The 18,097-nt window shown below is 62.9% G+C and overlaps 1 protein-coding gene across 8 annotated transcripts in view; it reads right to left on the bottom strand.

The window, feature by feature from the left end:
• DMPK (DM1 protein kinase) overlaps positions 1-18,097 on the bottom strand; it is a 44,229-nt gene that overhangs the window by 16,188 nt on the left and 9,944 nt on the right. For 7 of the 8 annotated variants that reach the window (XM_073321380.1, XM_073321385.1, XM_073321383.1 and 4 more), the window contains exons 1-3: positions 15,074-15,448; positions 2,714-2,805; positions 1,120-1,203 (exon numbers count right to left, since the gene is read on the bottom strand). In XM_073321380.1, the coding sequence (XP_073177481.1) occupies positions 1,120-1,203; positions 2,714-2,805; positions 15,074-15,233 (336 nt within the window). In that variant the 5' untranslated portion in view covers positions 15,234-15,448. Of the gene's footprint in view, positions 1-1,119; positions 1,204-2,713; positions 2,806-15,073; positions 15,449-18,097 lie in introns of those variants that run through there. The other variant, XM_073321386.1, reaches the window with a different exon arrangement.

Raw genomic sequence — 18,097 nt, 5'->3', positions numbered from 1 at the left:
GGGGAGGCGTGTGCAGAGAGAGGCTTGGGCCAGGGGGGTGGGTAGATCGGATGCGGACACAGGGCTCTGATGGGGCAGGACTCAGAGAGTCTGGCCTGGAGAGCCCGAGCCCAGAAGGGACCATTGTGACCCCATCTCATCTGACCCCCTGGATACTCCAGGCCACAGATCTGCCCCCACTGTAATTCCCAGGGCAGGTTGTTTACAAAAACCCCCAGTCTTGACTGAAATGTGGCCAGTGCTGGAGAAGCCCCTCGGGAAGCTGTTCCCAGGGTTAATGACTCTCCCTCTTAAAAATTGATCCCATATTTCCAGCGTGAATTTCTCTGCCTTCAACTCCCAGCCCCCTGATCGTGTGAGACCTGCCTCTGCTAGGCTGGAGAGCCAGGGTTCAATATTCGTTCCCCACGTCGGCTCCGATGGACAGGACTAAAGTCTCCCCTTAACCGTCTCTTTGTTAAGCTAAATACATTGAGCTCCTGGCGTCTCTCGCTGCAAGGCAGGTTTCCTAACCCTTCGATCCGTCTCGTGGCTCTTCTCCGAGCCCTCTGCAATTTGTCAGCATCTCTCTCGAGCTGTGGGCCCCAGAACTGGTCCCAGGATCCCAGCAGCGGTCGCACCAGGGCCACACACAGAGTAAAGTCACCTCTCTGCTCCTGCTCAAGATTGCCCTGGTCAGGCTGCTGGGATACAAGGGCAATGCTGGAGGGGGCAGAGCAGAGCGGATGGGGCAATTCAGGGGCTCTTACCCTGCAGGCGCAGACACAGGGCAGGCCCCGGGGGTGGAGGGCAGAGGATCTGGGACATAGTGGGGGTGGGGGTTATTGCTTGGGGGCAGACAGATGAAGACACTGTCCAGAAGGAATTAGCAATATGGCATGCCATGGGTGGGGGATGACCACTGGGCCATGCCATCATGGGGGCAGGAATGGGGGTGGGTGGCTGAGCCATGCCATGGGGGGCAGGTGGGGGCACCCTTCCAGCCCAGGGTGGCCACGGATGGGCACCGGGGAGAGGCACTGGAAAGGGGGCATCCGAACCTTCAGGGAAGCCCGAGGCCCGTTTGGGATCAGCCCCCGGCACCCAGCGCCCCCCACGTGACTCACGCCTCCGACTCACCTCGCCCCGCTTCAGCATGTCCCACTTGTTCATGATCTTCATGGCGTACACCTGCGACGTCCTCTTCATCTTCACCACCGCCACCTGTCGGGGGGAGGGACATGGCCCATGGCTGGCACAGAGACACCCCAGCGGGAGGGGGCAGACTGGCTGTCTCCGTGCAGCTCCCAGCGGGAACAGTGCCCACCCCAGCAGCAGCATCCACAGCCTGGGGTGGTCACAGGGCCCCTCCAGGAATCCAGGGTAGGGCTGGGGTGCAGTGGGGTGTGGGAAGCAGGGGTGGGGGGCTGCAGTGCCATCTCCCTGGGGGCAGGGAGCGAGCAGGGCAGAACCTGCCAGCTGCAGGGGGAAGGTTATGAAGTGGGTCACTGGTGGGAAATGGGGCTCCCCCTTACCAGTCGGCCAGAGTGGCACTGACCACTCCACGCTGCCCAAGCTGTAGGGCAGAGACTTGACACCGCTGGTTCTGCAGCACTTGGTCCCTCTCCAACCCAGCAAACCTGGGGATTGAACCCGTACCCTTAGCGGGAAGGACAGGCTGTGACGCCCTGGCTGGGAGACCTTCCTCCCTGAATTGGGCAGGCTAGAGAGAACATACGAGTGGCCGGACTGGGGCAGGCCAATGGGCCAGCTAGCCCAGTATCCGGACCCTGAAAGTGGCCACTGCCAGATGCCAGGGAATGACCAGAACAGGGCAATTACCAAGTGATCCATCCCCTGTCATCCAGTCCCAGCACCCAGCAGTCAGAGGCTTAGGGACACCTGGAGCCTGGGGCTGCGCCCCTGACCGTCTTGGCTAACTGAGGGGCCTATCCTCCAGGAACTGATGGGCTTATCCTCTCATTCTTTTCTGAACCCACTTGTACTTCTGACTGTCACAGCATCCCCCAGCCGTGAGTTCCACAGGTTGACTGGGCGTTGAGTGAATGCGTCCTTCCTTTTGTGTGCTACTGACAGTTAGAGCTGGACAAACTTTTCCACCCCGAACCGGGTTTTTCTGTGAAAAATGCAGATTGGCCACCCCAGGACACACTGTGCATTTCAAGTGGGGGGGGGGTGCGGGGGAGGGAGGAAATCAAAAGGTTTCGTTCCACCATTTCCAAAACCAAGCGTTGCCCTTGGAAGCGACTTTACATTCTCAACTGGCCTTTTCTTTCATTTCAGGTTTTAAACGTCAGAAAAGCTCCGAACAAAACAAAACATTTTCTTTGGCCCAGAACGGGAGGGGAGGGCTGGGGGGGGGGGGGTTGGTGGTTTTTTTTTTAAACTTTGCAAGTTGCCAGAACAAAACCAAAAAAACCAAATTTGCCTTTTCGGCTCGACACAAACCCATTTTGCCTGGATCCCTTGGGCTCGCCAGCGACTGGTCAGCACCAGCTCTCCTGCGGCTCCCGGGGGCTGGCAGCAGGGGAGCCCGGGGCCTGGGCTGTGTTGGCTCAGCCGGACACCCGGCAGCTGCGCCCCCCTGTCCCCCATGCACAAGGCCAGGGCTGGGATCCCCGTTCGACCCCGATGAGGCGTTACCCGGCTGCCTGGCGGCCCTGCGGCCCTGCCAGCTGCTGGCCCGGCTTCCCGGCACGCGGCCCCGTCTCACCTCGCTGAATGCGCCGCGCCCGATCACCTTCAGGATCTCAAAGTCATCTCTCTGCAGCTGCAGCTCCTTGATCCGGGCGGTCACTGGCTCGGCTGCAGGGGCACCGGAGGGACACGGGTCAGTAAAGCTGGGGGGGGGGTCACACTCCAGTTGACCCCTTGTGCTTTCCTCAGCACTGCCTTCCATCGGCCCCATGCGCCCCCCTCGCCCGCCCCCCACAGCCCTCGGTCCTGCACCTCTCCATCGCCCCCACAGCTGGCCCTGTGCACCCCCCTTGCCCACCCCCCACAGCCATCAGTTCTGCACCACCCCATTCCCCCTCCCCCCCAGCCAGCCCTGGGCACCCCCCTCCACAGCCCTCGGTTCTGCACCTCCCCATCCCCCGCACAGCCAGCCCTGTGCACCCCCCTCGCCCGCCCCCCCACAGCCATCAGTCCTGCACCTCCCCATCCCCCCCTCCAGCCAACCCTGTGCAGCCCCCTCACCCGCCCCCCATAGCCATCGGTTCTGCACCTCTCCATCCCCCCACAGCCCCCATTCCCCCCACAGCCAGCCCTGTGGGGGAGGGTAGAATGGGGCCCTGGCACTCACAGGGATCCCCCATCCATGCACACCCCTTCTGGGCCTGGTCCCCCCTGAGATTCCCCTCTCAGGCCCCTCAGTCTCCGGGGGCTGATTGCTTGGTCCTGAATGCAGGCCAGGCTCGGGTGCTGGGGGCCAAGGTCTAGCTCACGCGCCTCTCTCAGCACCAGCCCCAGCCTGCTCAACACCCGCCTGCAGCCTGCCGGCATCGAGTGCTTTCATTTCTCCTGGGTCTCCAGCCTTGCCAGAGCCCCAAGCGCGCCGGACAAATTCAACCGCAATGCAGCCACCTCTGGGGCGGGGCGCAGCAGCTATGCCAAACGCTCACGAGGCGTGACAGAGAAGCCGGCGCAACCCCGAGAACGTGTCCAGTCACAGCAAAAAAAAAAAAAAAGGTGGGTTTCTTGGCCCGGCTACCTAGCCAAGCAAGGGTCGTTTTTACCTGGCCGGCATGGACGGAAAGCAGCCCTGTCCCTTCCGGCCAGAAGGGCCTCTGCTGGCTGCCTCCAGGGAAAAGCCACAGCCCGGGTCCATCCCAGCACGAGTTGGACAGGCCACCAGGGCTCTGCGTGCGCACGGGGGTGAAATCCGGGCTGCCGGGGCAGCGCCAGGGGCCACGGTGCCATCTAGGTGCAGTGCAGACAGCCCCCGAGGCCCACAGTGCACCGGCTGCTGGTCCAAGGCCCTAGCCGGCGTTTCCGATCCACACCCCCCTTCCACGGGCGTTCTGCTGGGGGAGTGCTTCCCTGTCATTTTTCACTGGGGTCAGGGACAGCACCAGGGGCCTGGGGATCCTGCAGCCAGGAACAGCGTGCGGTTTCACCCCACGTTCGCTAACACCTGGTAAGACCCGAGTGTGGACAAGGCAGTTTGGTTCGCACCCGTTAGCCAGCTGCGGGAAACACAAAGGGGTCTGTCTACACTGCAGTGGCAGCCCTGGGCTCGTGGAACTGGAGTGAGCAGCCATCGGGTTTGTTACCCTAGGGCTTGAGCGTCAACACCCGTTGGTAACTTCTTGTTAGGAAGTGTTGAACCCGGGGCCCAACCTGGGGCTGCAGCATCTACACTGCCCCACCGAAACCCGAGCCCCACCACAGCTATCCCAGACTTCCTAGCGTCCTCCCAAAATGGGGCCGCTCTAGCCCTTTGTGGTGCAGAGTAGAAAAACTTGACTGCCCAGAGTCAGTCGGCCCAGGGGATTGTGGGATACTTTTGGTGGACTCCCAGAACACAAGTCCAGGGGGGCCGAGTCTACACTGCGGAGCAACACGACTTGAACCCTGGGTCCTGGCTTGACTCAGGCTTGGACACTCTGCCCTGTAGGGTCGTGGGAGGCTAGGTCCAAGTCCTGCGTTAGCACAGTCGGTGTGTAGATAGAAGGTGGTTTAGTTTGGAGCCTGAGTTCGAATCCTGGGCTCACGGGGCAGTGTAGCCCTACCCTGGGAGTGGGGCCTGGAGCAGCTAACGCGTGGGAAAATTACAAGCTGCCCTTATCCGTGCAGAGACTTTACCACGTGTTCCAAAAAGCCCTTTGTCCCTAGTGTGGACGCAGCGCTGGAAACGGTGCTGAACTGGGGGCAGTAATAACACCAGATCAACCTGGGGCTCTATGGACTCCAGTATCCTGCCTCCGGCCACACCGGATCAACCCAGGGCTCCATCTCAGCCAATATCCCGCCTCCGGCCACACCGGATCTACCCAGGGCTCCGTCTCGGCCGGTATCCCACCTCCGGCCACACCGGATCAACCTGGGGCTCCATCTCGGCCAATATCCCACCTCTGGCCACACCGGATCAACCCGGGGCTCTGTCTCGGCCAATATCCTGCCTCCGGCCACACCGGATCTACCCAGGGCTCCGTCTCAGCCGATATCCCAACTCCGGCCACACCGGATCAACCCGGGGCTCCGTCTTGGCCAATATCCCGCCTCTGGCCACACCGGGTCAACCCGGGGCTCCGTCTTGGCCAATATCCCGCCTCCGGCCACACCGGATCTACTCAGGGCTCTGTCTCGGCCAATATCCCGCCTCCGGCCACACCAGATCAACCCAGGGCTCCGTCTCGGCCAATATCCCGCCTCCGGCCACACCGGATCTACCCAGGGCTCTGTCTCAGCCAATATCCCACCTCTGGCCACACCGGATCAACCCAGGGCTCCGTCTCAGCCGATATCCCAACTCCGGCCACACCGGATCAACCCGGGGCTCCGTCTCGGCCAATATCCCGCCTCCGGACACACCGGATCAACCCGGGGCTCCATGGACTCCAGTATCCCACCTCCAGCAGCGGCCATAGGAAGGTCTCATACATGCATTCCCTTCCCAGCTGTGCGGTGCTATTCCATGGGAGCAGTGGCCTTCCTGACCCTGCCGGTGAGCAGTTCTCAGCTGAAGCACGAGGATGGGGAGCCCTGGTGCTTTTATCCCAGCCGAGCCGCTGGAGTCAGTCTACCCGCACCTGCTGCTGGCCTCGACCCTGCTGCCCCAGAGCAGGGCTGCAAGGGGGTCCCGGGGGATCCACACCGAGGCATACACCAGCCACCCCAGCTCTCCGGATCTCTGCTTCCCATGTCCGCCCTGGGGCCCCTCCCTGCCAGCCCAGGACGGACAACCTCTGTGTTGTCCCATCATGTCTTGCACGTAGCTTCGCAGGGTGCGATCGGGGCGGGAGCCATCCGGAAGGTGGAACCTCTCCTTCCACAGCACTGATCCAACAGCCCCATCGTGTGGCTGGGCTCACCATCTTCTGGATGGAAAACTGGAGCCCCTGACTGCCCCCGGCCCCTAAAGATCCCGGGACATTTCCAACAGGATAACAATAGTCCTGGCCAAAATCTATCATCTCCTTAAACTTCTGCTGTGTGTTAGCTAGGCCCCCTCCACTTCTGTGCTGCATCGTCGACAGACAGCTCTTTAAACAGCTGCCGCGTCCCACACCAGAGGTGGCTGCCTTTTGGTGGTGGGGCAAAGGGAATCGAGGTGAGAAAAGATTATTAGGAAGCACAAGCTTTTGGCCCATATTCTCAAAAAAGCCTGTAAGCAGAGGGGTCAGATCTGTCTGCTCGTTGAAGAGGAGATGGTGAGTTACGCTCCGTCAGTACGAGGAGAGGGCACCACTCCTGGAGAGGAAAGCAAGCAGCCACCTCGCACACAAAGTCCCTTGCCTACCATCACTAGGACTTCTGAAGCTGAGCTGGGACCAGACCTCCCACCCCCGGGCTCATAGCCATGGGCATTAGCTCCTTGGTCTCTCACTGTCAGGCAGGTTTTCTAATGCTTTGATCGTTCTCGTGGCTCTTCCCTGACCCTTTGGCAATTTATCAGCATCCTTGAATTGTGGGCCCCAGAGCTGGACCCCGGATCGCAGCAGCGGTCGCACCCAGGCCCAATCCAGAGGGAAAATCACCTCTCTGCTCCTCCGCAAGACGCCCCTGTGGGTGCATTCGCCTGTTCGGCCCCAGCGTCGCACTGGGAGCTCGTGTTCTGCTGATCATTCCCCGTGACCCCCAAATCTTTTCAGAGTCGCTGCTTCCCATGAGAGCCCCCATCCTGTGAGCACGACCCCCATTCTTTGTTCCCAGACATTTAGCCGTGTTAAAACGCTCTGTGTCCATGATCGGTCCCCTTCCTTCCGAGCTGCTGGAAGCTTCCCCATCTCCGCCAGTCTCTCAAGGCGCCTGTCGCTGCAGCATCTAAACACGGGTGAGGCGCTAACTCCCCTGTGCAGCCAGCCTCACGTTCCCCTGGAGCGGCTGCTTTACTAAGAGGATAACGGCCAACTACTGCCGCCGGCTGGCGCTCCTTTAGTTCGAGGCTGGGCAGGCTCGCATCCTGCGGATCCCCCTGGAGGGGGAAGAGTATGGGAGAGTTGCCCCAACTCCCGCATGGGACCACAAACTCCCACATGGGAGCAGGCCAGGACTACCACGGAAGAATGGCCATCGGGCAAGCGGTGCAGGCCGGTGTCTTAGTGGAGTCTGGGTCTCCCCCTACCCCAGCTCTCTGCCAGCAATTGGGGGCAGGAACCAGCCTGGGTCATGTCGGCTCCTTTAACCCCAGATGGGGAAAGAAGCTGGCAGGGCAAGTGTTGAAAGGCAAGGACAGGAGCTGTGTCCCAGCCCCTCACTGGAGCCCCCCAACCCCTCTGGAGCGAGCAGGGGGAAAGATTTGGCCAGGCCGATAGATGATGAATGAAGATTAATGGGAGAGGGGGGAATAGAGAGAGGGAGGGAAGAGACCACAGCAAAGGGGCAGGGCCCCATGCATGAAGGGGTCATATCACCGACGTCTCCCCCCCAACCCTGCATGGGACCCCCAGCCCGGGCATCTGCCCCCACAGCTGGGCAGGGAGAGGCCGTGACCCCTTACTCCCATCGTGTGTGCAAACAAAGGGACCAGCCTGGGCTGAGTGGGGGATGGTCAGAAGGTGCTGGGGTGGAGGGGTAGCTAGCTGGATGTTGGGGGCCATTAGCCCCTGTGCAGGTGGGGGCCCCTCTGCTGGCAGTTCAATCACCTCAAGCCTGGGCTTGGCGGGGCAGGGGATGGTGGGTGCCAAGCTAACAGAAGCTCTCAGCCCTGGGGCGGGGGGCACGGCGCACTCCTAACAAGCTTTGGGGGTGGTAACGATCGCTTGCTGCTGACAGTCGCCCGTGCTCCCTGCCCGCAGCTGGGACAAGAACCCAGGAGTCCGGACTCCCCCCTCCCCCATGCTCTGACCACTAGACCTCCTAAGACCCAGTTCCCTCCTCCTGCCATGCAGCAAGCAAGGTCAGGGGGCCTAGGTGCCCTCACCCCGGCACTCAGCTGCCCGCCTTCCCCGCCAGATGATTCTTTGGACGCAGAAGTTTGAAAATAGCCCAAGGTCTGAACCGGGGGTGGGGGAGAGAGGGGAAGATGCAGCCAGGCGCGATCCAGAGCTAAATCCGTCCCCTTGGGCCGGGCAGCGGGCGGGCAGGCGGGGTCAGGTCATGACAGTCTATTCATATCAGCGAGTGTAAACACCGCAGCGGGCAGGGAGGGGGCATTGTTTGGGGAAGTGGCATGGGGAGGGTCTGGCACCCTGGCCATGCCTGGCACCATGGGAGAGACAAGGCAATGCCAGCTGTGTGGATGGGCAGCCCTGGGGCAGACGGACAGCCAGGAGCTGTCTCCCTCTGGGGCACTGCCCCAGGTGGGCAGGAATCCGGGCCGAATCAGAGCTCAGCGAGCTCAGAGCCCCACTAAAACCCCTGTAGCTCAGGCTGACTGACCCAGCGCCCACTCCTCCAGCCACCTCCCTCCGCGTCCCCCGGGTCCTTATCCTCCTCCTGGCCAATGGCAACACAGCAGCCCCCTCCCTGGGCACCCCGAATCACCCCTTCCTGCCACGCCCCAAACACCCCTCCACCCCCACAGCGCCCCGCACGCCCTGTCTCTGCCACACCCCAAATGCCCCTCCACCCCCACAGTGCGCCAAACGCCCCTGCCACGCCCTGCACACCCCTCCATCCCCGAACGCCCCTGCCACGCCACGCCCCAAACGCCCCTCCACCCCCGCAACACCCTGAGCACCCCTGCTGTGCCCTGCACACCCCTCCACCCCCGCAGCACCCCGCACGCCCTGTCTCTGCCACACCCCAAATGTCCCTCCACCCCCACAGTGCCCCATATGCCCCTGTCCCTGCCATGCCCCCATGCCCCTTCACCCCCGCAGCACCCCGCATGCCCCTCCACCCCCACAGTGCCCCATATGCCCCTGTCCCTGCCACGCCCCAAATGTTTCACAGGCCGCAGCTTCCTAACGAGTCGATGAAAAAAACCTCATGGAAAAATGGAGCAGAGCCAGCAGGGCGCTGGGTCCGACCCGCTTGCTTTAGAGACACCTAACAAATCTAGTGGTTAGAACGGGGGGCTGGGAGCCAGGGCTCCTGGGTTCTCTCCCCAGCTCCGGCAGGGGAGTGGGGTCCAGTGGTTAGAGCAGGGGGGGCTGGGAGCCAGGACTCCTGGGTTCTATTCTCTGCTCTGTGACAGCCCCTCCTTGTGCCCCACTCTCCTGCTGGTGGCAATGAAGGGGGAGGGCCAAGAAGAGGAATTATGACTATCACGCCTGCACCCCTGAGCCCTGGTGGGGATCAACACGCCAGGAGCTGCTCAGGCCCTGCCCGGCGCAGCAAGGGCTGCCCCCCACCAAGGCCTGGCCCTGGGAGGAGAGCAGTGGCCAGCAACACTTTAGTGAAGACGTGGGGCTATTTTTGGACACTTCAGCGCCCCCCGCTCCCTCAGCGGGGGTGGAGGCAGCTTTGCGGGAGGCCTTGGAGCTCTGACAGGATCCCCCACCCCCCCCACCCCTTCCTCCAGCTCCTATTTCGGGCTGCGGCCGGGTTGGGAATCTGGGCTCGCTGCGATTCTCAGATTCCAGCCGGGCCTAGGCGGGGCTCGTGCCCGGGCGGAAATTCCTGCGCCTGAAATTTTCCATATACAAGCTACGCCCCTCCCCACCCCCCGCACGCCCTGCCCCCGCTAGTGCCCCACAGCACCCCCGTGCCCCACCCCCCCACTAGTGCACCACAGTGCCCCCCAGCTCCCCCTCCACCCCCTCTTCCCACCTCTGCTAGTGCCCCACACCACCCGCCGCACCCTGCCCCCACTAGTGCCCCACAGCGTCCCCCTGGTGCATGCCCCCGCTAGTGCCCCACAGCACCCCGCAGCTCTCCCTCCACCCCCTCTCCCCACCCCCCCCAGTGCTCCACAGCACCCCCCTGCTCCACACCCCCACTAGTGCCCCACAGCAGCCCCCCAACTCCTGCTCCCCACCCCTGTTAGTACACCACAACACCCCCCAAGGTATGACAGAGCCACTGACTATTGTAGCCACACGCTGGCCCCCAGGCCTGGTGACCAGAGCCTGGAGAACCAGGGGGTGATGGGGAGCTGAGTCTACAGCAAGGGATCTAGTCAGGGCCTGACCAGAGCACTGGTTAGACCACATTCCCCTCCCGGCACTGAGACAGAACCCAGGAGTCCTGGCTCCCAGCCCCCTGCTCTAGCCACTAGACCCCACTCCCCTCCCAGAGCTGGCGTTAGACCCCAGGAATCCTGGCTCCCAGTCCCCCCCCTGCTCTAACCACTGAGCCCTCCTGCTGCTTTGTAAACTTCATGGCCCGTCCTTATTCCTTCCCTTCACTGAGGAGACAAATCAGCCCCGGCCCCTCCCAGCAGGGGGCGATGTGGGGAGTGGGGCAGGAGTTGGCTGTGGGGAGTGCTCCCGGCTACACCAGCCCCTGCCTCTCCCAGCAGGGGGCGCTGTGGGGGGCAGGGGAAGGGAACGCTTCTCCCAGGCAGGAGGCAGGGCATTGCTCTGATATTAAGGCTGCTGAGGGAGGGGGGGCTGGATCCCGCTCCCCTGAGATGGGCTTTTCTGGCTCCCCGTAAGCAGCAGGGCCTGGGCCTGTGTTTAGCCTGGCACTGAGCTCCTGGCGCAGAGCAAGGGGGGGTGGAGGGGCAGTGGTGAGAGCCGCCGGCCTTTTATGGCATTGCACAAACTCCCAGCATGCAGACAACAAATCCCCCTGCGGCAGCGCGTGGCGCAGGCTGGGCCCGGGGGCAGGGGCGGCTCTGCCAGCTTGTCCACATAAGGAGCGGATCCAACGGGCCTGGCGGAGCGGCTGGGGGCCGCTGCCAAAACCCAGCCTCTTCCTGCCGGGATCCCGCTCGCTCGGGGACGAGGCTGGCGGGAGCAAGCGCCGGTGGGGGCCTTCCGGCTCTGGTGCTGTGAACTTCCAGGCAGCCGTGCCCTACTGGGCCCCCGGTGCTGCGGGCTTCCCCCTGGCATTGGCCAACTGGGACCCCCGGCGCTGCGGGCTTCCCCACAGCAGTTCCCCATCAGCACAGTGCTGGGGAGCTCTGTCGCTGTGAGCTTCCCCACAGCAGTGCCCCATCAGCAGCACATGGGGCTGTCACCCCTGGCCAGTGGGGCTCGGAAGGGAACCCACCATCCCGGGGCAGAGAGGGCCGGAACCCTGTGGAGCGAGGCCCAAAGACTGGCCATTTCCCAGCTGGGGATGAGGCTGGGGGGAGGAGTTTGGTGTGACCCCACCCTGCCAGTGAGCCCCAGCTCAGCCCCACAAGGGCTTCCCTTTGAGGCGGGAGAGGGAAGCTCAGCCTGCGGCCCATTCAGGCATTGGCATCTCTGGGGAACCAGTGTCAGGTGCCCATGAAAGCTCCCCGGTAACCCCATTCTGCCCCCTCTTGCTTTCACACTGCAGCTCCGGGTGGCTGTTACACAGCGGCTGCGCCCCACCCCAGAGGTGGCTGCAATTGTCATTCCTTGAACACCTTCTGCCTGAGTGGCTGGCTGCTTTCTCCAAAGGTTTATTGGTGTCGCCGGCTCCATCGTCCAATCAAGAAACCAAATTCCAGAGCAGGGAAGTGAGAGTCAGGAATAGAACCCAGGAGTCCTAGCTCCCAGCCCCCTGCTCTAACCACTTGACGCCTCTCCTGTCTCACAGCTGGGAACAGGACCCAAGAGTCCTGGGTGCCAGTCCTGTCCCATAACCCTGACAGCAGGGACAATGTCCTGGGTGCTTTGAAGTCTCCAGGCCGGAGAGATTCAACTGAGAACAGGGCAATGCCAGCAGCCTGTGGGTACAACCTGTGCCCCTTCTCCCAGCTCTCTCAGCTGCCTCTGGGGACCCCATCACTGCCTTCCCAGGATGCCAACCCCGGGGACACAGGCTTGGCTCTGCCCAGACTCCCCCCTCCCCGGGACAGCTGGCATGCCTGTGCCATGAGGCTCCATCAAGGCTGAACAATAGCAGCTGTGTGATGCTAATGGGGGTCTGGAATGCACAAGGCCTGGTGGGGAGGGGATGCCGGGGGTGGGGGGCGGGGGAAGGCCAGGGGCTGGGGGAGCTTCTTGTAAGTTCCCAACCCAAGGAGGGAGCAGGGCAGAGGGAGTACAGCGAGGGGCACAAGAGAGAGTTTGGGACAGGAGGGGGAGCTGGCCTTCGAAGTTCAGAAAACTTTGGCGGTCAGTTTGGGTGGAGATCATTAAGCTAGTTTTTGGGGGGAACCCAAAGGCTGGGCTAGCAGGGAGCTGTGGGTCAGGAGTGAGGGGCACCGGCAGAGCTCGGGGCAGGGGGCGGGGAGGGGAGCGCAGGATGGGGACAGCAAGGGGCTGCCCCAGGGCTATGAGTCTTTTCCTTTCCAAGGCATCACCGAACAGTTCTAAGATTCCTCCACTTCAGAAGACAATGCCGCTGTTACCCCCCCAGTCCAGCCCCCACCCCACCCTGCCCCTGCTAGTCCAGCCCTGGGCTCCCCCCAACTCCGCCTGTGCTCCTTGGCCTACATCCCGCCTTGTGGGTGTGGGGTGAGGACTCAGGCCCCCTGGGTTCTATTCTCAGCCCTTGGATCTCAGGGCACATGTCCAGGACGCCTGGGTTCTCTGGTTGTCATGTGGCCTGGGGCAAGTGGCCTCTCTGGGCCTCCTCATCCGCAATTCATAGCGAGGGAAGCCAGGGGCCCCCCAGCTCTTCAATGGGTGGGGAGAACCTGGCAGACAATTCTTCTTAGTGCAGTCAATGGCTGAGCCAGAGCCCAGCCCAGGCTACCCAGATCCAGCCCCTACCCAGGAACACAGGAGCTGGATGCTAAACTTCCCCAGCTGGAAACACACTGCCCCACTCCCCTCCTGGCTCCCATCCCCCTGCTCTAACCACTAGACCCCATTCCAGGGGAGAGAACCCAGGAGTCCTGGCTCCCACCCCCCTGTTCTAACTGCTAGGCCCCACTCCCTTCCCAGTGCTGGGCAGAGAACCCAGGAGTCCTGGCTCCCACCCCCCTGTTCTAATTGCTAGGCCGCACTCCCTTCCCAGTGCTGGGCAGAAAACCCAGGAGTCCTGGCTCCCAGCTCCTCTCCTGGCCTAACCCCTGGGTCTGCCCCAGGGTGGGAGGGAGCATGGCTGTTGCCAGGTGGGCTCGGCCATCCCCTCTGCCCACAGCTGAGTGCTTGTCATGGACCTGCCTGCAGGCTGAGCCAGCCTGTCCCCTCCCAGCCAGGGACAGAGCCAAGGAGGGGCAGGGAGTGGAGGTCTAGGGAAGTATGGGCACCCCCCACCCAAGGCAAGTTCTCCTCCAAGAACTCCACCCTGCCCAGGAAGAGAACCCCGGGGTCCTGACTCCCCCCAAGAGGTGTCAACCTCACCTGAGGTCAATAATGAACCTTCCTTGCCCTCCCCATTCACTGCCACTGGAGGGAAAGTGAATCACAGAGTGGGGAAGGGACTTGACTATGGACAGTGGCAGAGTAGAGACTAGAACCCAGGCGTCCTGACTCCCAGCCCCACCCCACTCTAACCACCTGAGCCCACCCCTCTCCCAGAGCTGGGGACAGAACCCAGAAGTCCCGGCTCCCAGCCCCCTGCTCTCACCACTAGATCCCACTCCCCTCCCAGAGCCCTCAGCACCAGCCCGTGTTCTTGGCCCAGCAGCCCCCTCTTCGTCCCCTGGGAGCCTTGAACACTGACTGGGCAGCATGGCCCGAGAGAGGCCTGGATTTGGAGCATCCCGGAGCAGGTGCTGCCCCCTGCCAAGGGAACCCCACTCGGTGAGGCTCCATTTCCATGGGCCAGCCAGGGGCTGGGAGCTCACCTGCCAACTCGGAACTGAGCTGACAGTCCAACAAACTCGCTTCACGGGGGGCAGGAGGGGAGGAAGGTTTTGGTCATCAGGGGCTAGATTGGAACCGCCATGGGGACCCCTCCGCCAACCCCTAGTGGCTGCCCGTCTGATCTGATGATCGGTGGCTGGAGCCCCCCCAGTGTGGATCCCACTGGCTCCTCCCCTGCCCTGAGCCCCATTCCACGCATGCTGCAGAATCACCCGTGGGGTTCGGGGCTCCTGCCACAGCCCCATGGTATAGGCTTCAGGCAACCAGAATTTCCACAGACACCCCCGACCTGGACCCCCAAGAAAGCTCGGATTCGCAATGCCTGGGTGTCCCCCTACCAGGCCGAACCAGACCTGCCCCAGAGCTGGGCGCTAGGGACACCTGGGGCCAGCTTGGACCCCTTTGTCACTGGGCACTCGTCGCTGATTTCACTGGGGGGATCTCAATACAGGCCCCTGCCCCTGGCACCTGAGGGACTCACCCCACACCTGGGAGCCTTCTCCCCAGCACCCGAGCCATTCGCCCCTCAGTGGGGGGCCCGCTGTGCCCGGAGGGTGAGGGGCAGGGACAGCAGGGTCATGCCCCAGTTCCCCACATCCTCAGCGGATTGTCCAGTGCCCTGGGGCCTGCCGGGGAGACTCATCAGCTCCCCTCCATAAGTGGGGGGTCGGGGGGGCAGGGTGGGTTTATCTTTGTCCCTAGCCCATCCTGGGCCAGGCCGTTAGGGGGCTTAGGGGAGACACCGAGGAAGATGCTGTGAAGAAAGTGAGACCCCTCCTGCCCCCCCAAACTCATGGCACTGCCCAGCCACCAGCTCCCCCTCCCCATGGCCTGCCAGGCACCCCCAACTCATCACAGCACCCATGCCCCACTGCATCATCACCCCTGATATGCCACCCTGGCCGAGGAGGGACCCAAGTGTCTGGAGCCTGAGGGGTGGCCAGGGAGGGACCCAGGTGTCCGGGGAGTGGCACAGCCAGGGAGGGACCCAGATGTCCAGGGTAGGGGGGGGGCGGTACGCCCAGGGAGGGACCCCGGGGTCCGGGGCGTGAGGGGCGGCCAGGGAGGGAGCCAGGTGTCCTGGGCGTGGGGGGCGGCCAGGGAGGGACCCCGGCGTCCGGCGGACTCACCCCAGCGCAGGAACTCCGCGATGTATTTCTCGTGGGCCAGGGGCGAGGCGCCCAGCTCGTGGGAGACGCAGAGCAGAAGATCCAGCAGCGTCTCCAGCCCCAGGAAGCTCCGGTCCAGCGCCAGCGCTTCCAGCTGCTTCAGTCGCACCTCGGCGGACATCGCGGACGCTCGTGGGGTGGGGGGACGGGCGGGGGGACGGACGCGAGCCCGGCGGAGAGGGGGGGGGCCCCCCACGCGTGGGTCGGCAGAGCCCTCGCCCCCTCCCTCACATCCAGCCACGCGCGCCAAAGCCACGGGGATGGGCGCCCGGCTCAGCGCCCCCTGCCCCGGATCGGGCTCATCCCAGCCCCCGGCCGGCCCCTGTCCCCCCGCGGCTCCCTGCGCCCTGCTCCGGGCTGGCAGCGCAGCGGACGGAGCCGCCCGGGCCAGGGGGCGGGGGCTGGCGGGGCCGCACCCACTGTCCATGTACAGCTCCCGGGGCGGGGGGCGCTTAACCCCTTCCCTGCCGCCGCGCCCTCCCGCCCCCACGGCTAGGCACCCTCCCCGCCACGGAGCCAGCCCGTCCGTCCATCGCCGGACACGGCTGTCTGTCCGCCCCCTGTACAGCCGTCCTCCCGTCCGTCCGTCCCCATCTATTCATCCATCCCCGAACCCAGCTGTCTGTCCGCCCCCCATTCACCCGTCCTCCCGTCCGTCCGCCCCTCCTCGTCTGTCCGTTCCCCCCATAACCATCCACCCCTCCGCCCCCCCCCCCATCTATCCATCCCCGGACACAGCTGTCTTTCCACCACCCTATACACCCGTCCGTCAGCCCGTCCCCGTCTGTCCGTTCCCCCCATAACCATCCACCCCTCCGCCCCCCCCATCTATCCATCCCCGGACACAGCTGTCTTTCCACCCCCCTATACACCCGTCCGTCCGCCCCTCCCCTTCTGTCGGTCCCCCACACACCCCTCGACCCGTCCCTCCCTCCCAATCTATCCATACACCCATCCCCGGACACAGCTGTCTGTCCACCCCCCTATATACCCGTTGGTCCGACCCTCCCCGTCTGTACATCCCCCCCACACACCCATCGACCCGTCCGTCCGTCCTCATCTATTCATCCACCCATCCATCCATGCCCCGGACACAGCTGTCTGTCCACTCTCCTATACACACTTCCTCCCGTCCGTCCACCCATTTATCCATCTGTCTATCCATCCGCACACACCTATCCATCCATCCCCACACACGCCCCACCCATCTGTCCAGCCCCATATACACTCATCTATTCCATCCATCCCCATACACCCCCCCTCTATCTATCTATCTATCTATCTATCTATCTATCTCCATGCCTTTATCCAGCTAGTTAACCCTTCACCCGCTTTCAGTTAACCCTTCAGGGCTCCATTCCCTCCTGTCGCCCCCGCATGGTGGTGAGACCCCTCAGTGGAGCGGGGGCAGAGTGGGCAGGCGGGTGGCATTAAGAGGGCAGTGCCTGGGCCCCTGTGTGTGGTTGGGCAGTGTTGATTCCCCCCAGCTGTACACAACTGACTAGGATGAGGGTGGGGGGGAAGGAGAAATGAGATTGCATTATAGAATAGAACCCAGGAGTCCTGACTCCTAGTCCCCGCCCCGCTCTAACCACTAGACCCCACCCCCTCCCAAAGGCGGCGATAGAAGCCAGGAGGGAGGAGGTTTGGCCAGCTAGCCAGGTCTGTCACTTCTGGCAGTGCCCTGCACCAGCCGCTTCAGCGGATGGTGCAAAGCCAGCTCTAGTGGGCACTGCTGGGTGAACTGGCCATGGGGACGTTACCTCCAACCCCCCACCTGGCTCAGTGATGGGCCCTTCTCTTATTAACCCTCTGTAGTGTCGCTTTGCATGTCATGTAAACAGCCACTTCTCAGTTTGGATCCTGCACCGCTCCGGGGGCTTCCTGACATCCAGTGGTGGTGAGTTCCACGGGCCCATTGCGTAACCAAGTCCTTTCCTTGTATCATTCGAGAAGGGTTTTCCATTCAGCGTCGCCGCACGGCCCTCGTCCTTGTGTTGTGGCTCATATCGCAGCACCTTTCTCTGCCCCATGCCTTAGTCCATCTCCTGCCAGCCCCTCTTACCCTCCTCTGCCCTAACCGGTCACAGGACCATGGGGCCTGCCGGACTGGATCTGACCCTAGCTCCCTCTACCCTGGGAACCTGCCTCCAACAGCAGCTGGCTCCAGATGGAGACACAAAACAGCCTCTTCAACCCTAGGAGCCACAGCTTACCTGAGCCTGAAGTGTGAGGTTTTTATCTCCCTTCTGACAAGTGTTAGCATTAGCTGTTATAACTGAGGCTGTAGCTGGGATCCACCTTCCCACTTGGAATCTTGTGAAGCTCTTGGCCTCAGGGATTTAATGGGGCCGGGAGTTCCACAGGCTAATCGCGTCGTGTATGGCAACCTCTTTCCTTTCATTGCTTTGGAATTTGCCACCGTTTGGTTTCACTGACTGTCCCCTTTTTCTTGTGCTCTGAGACGGGGGAAGCAGAAGCCCCCAGTCTCCCAGGCACGGCATTACAGACCTACCCTGTGCCCTCTTCTTCGTCCCTGGGCTAAGAGACGGATCGAGTCACGCTCCAATTTGCCCTCAGTCAACTCTGAACCTGCCCTGGGCCATGGGACATGAGATGACCCACACAGCCCAGGGCGTCGAGACAGGGCTGCCCCCTTGGTTCCCAGAACATGGGAGGATTTTGCCCAGGGTTCATGTCAAGGCTGGCTGCCAGGGTGGGGCTGGCAGCCCAGAATGTGTGTGCCCAGCCGCACCCCCTGGGCAGAGCGACACCCGCACACCACAGGATCCCAGCAGGTGCAGGGGGGCTGGGCAAGGGCAGGGCCAGAGTAAAAATAGCCCCCCAGCTGCTCTGAGCAGCAGGCGCTCAGGGAGACGCAATGCAGCAGGCTGGGGGGTGCTGCTCAGGAGTTCGTGGGGAGGCCCAGCTCTGAATGCTGGTGCTGGGCTTTGGAGGCTCCGAGTTTTAACCAGCAGGGAGGGA

Source organism: Lepidochelys kempii, chromosome 23, assembly GCF_965140265.1.
Source record: "Lepidochelys kempii isolate rLepKem1 chromosome 23, rLepKem1.hap2, whole genome shotgun sequence".
Taxonomy (NCBI): Eukaryota; Metazoa; Chordata; order Testudines; family Cheloniidae; genus Lepidochelys; species Lepidochelys kempii.
Note: the sequence above shows the minus strand (reverse complement) of the source record. Positions and strands in the feature narration are given on the sequence as shown.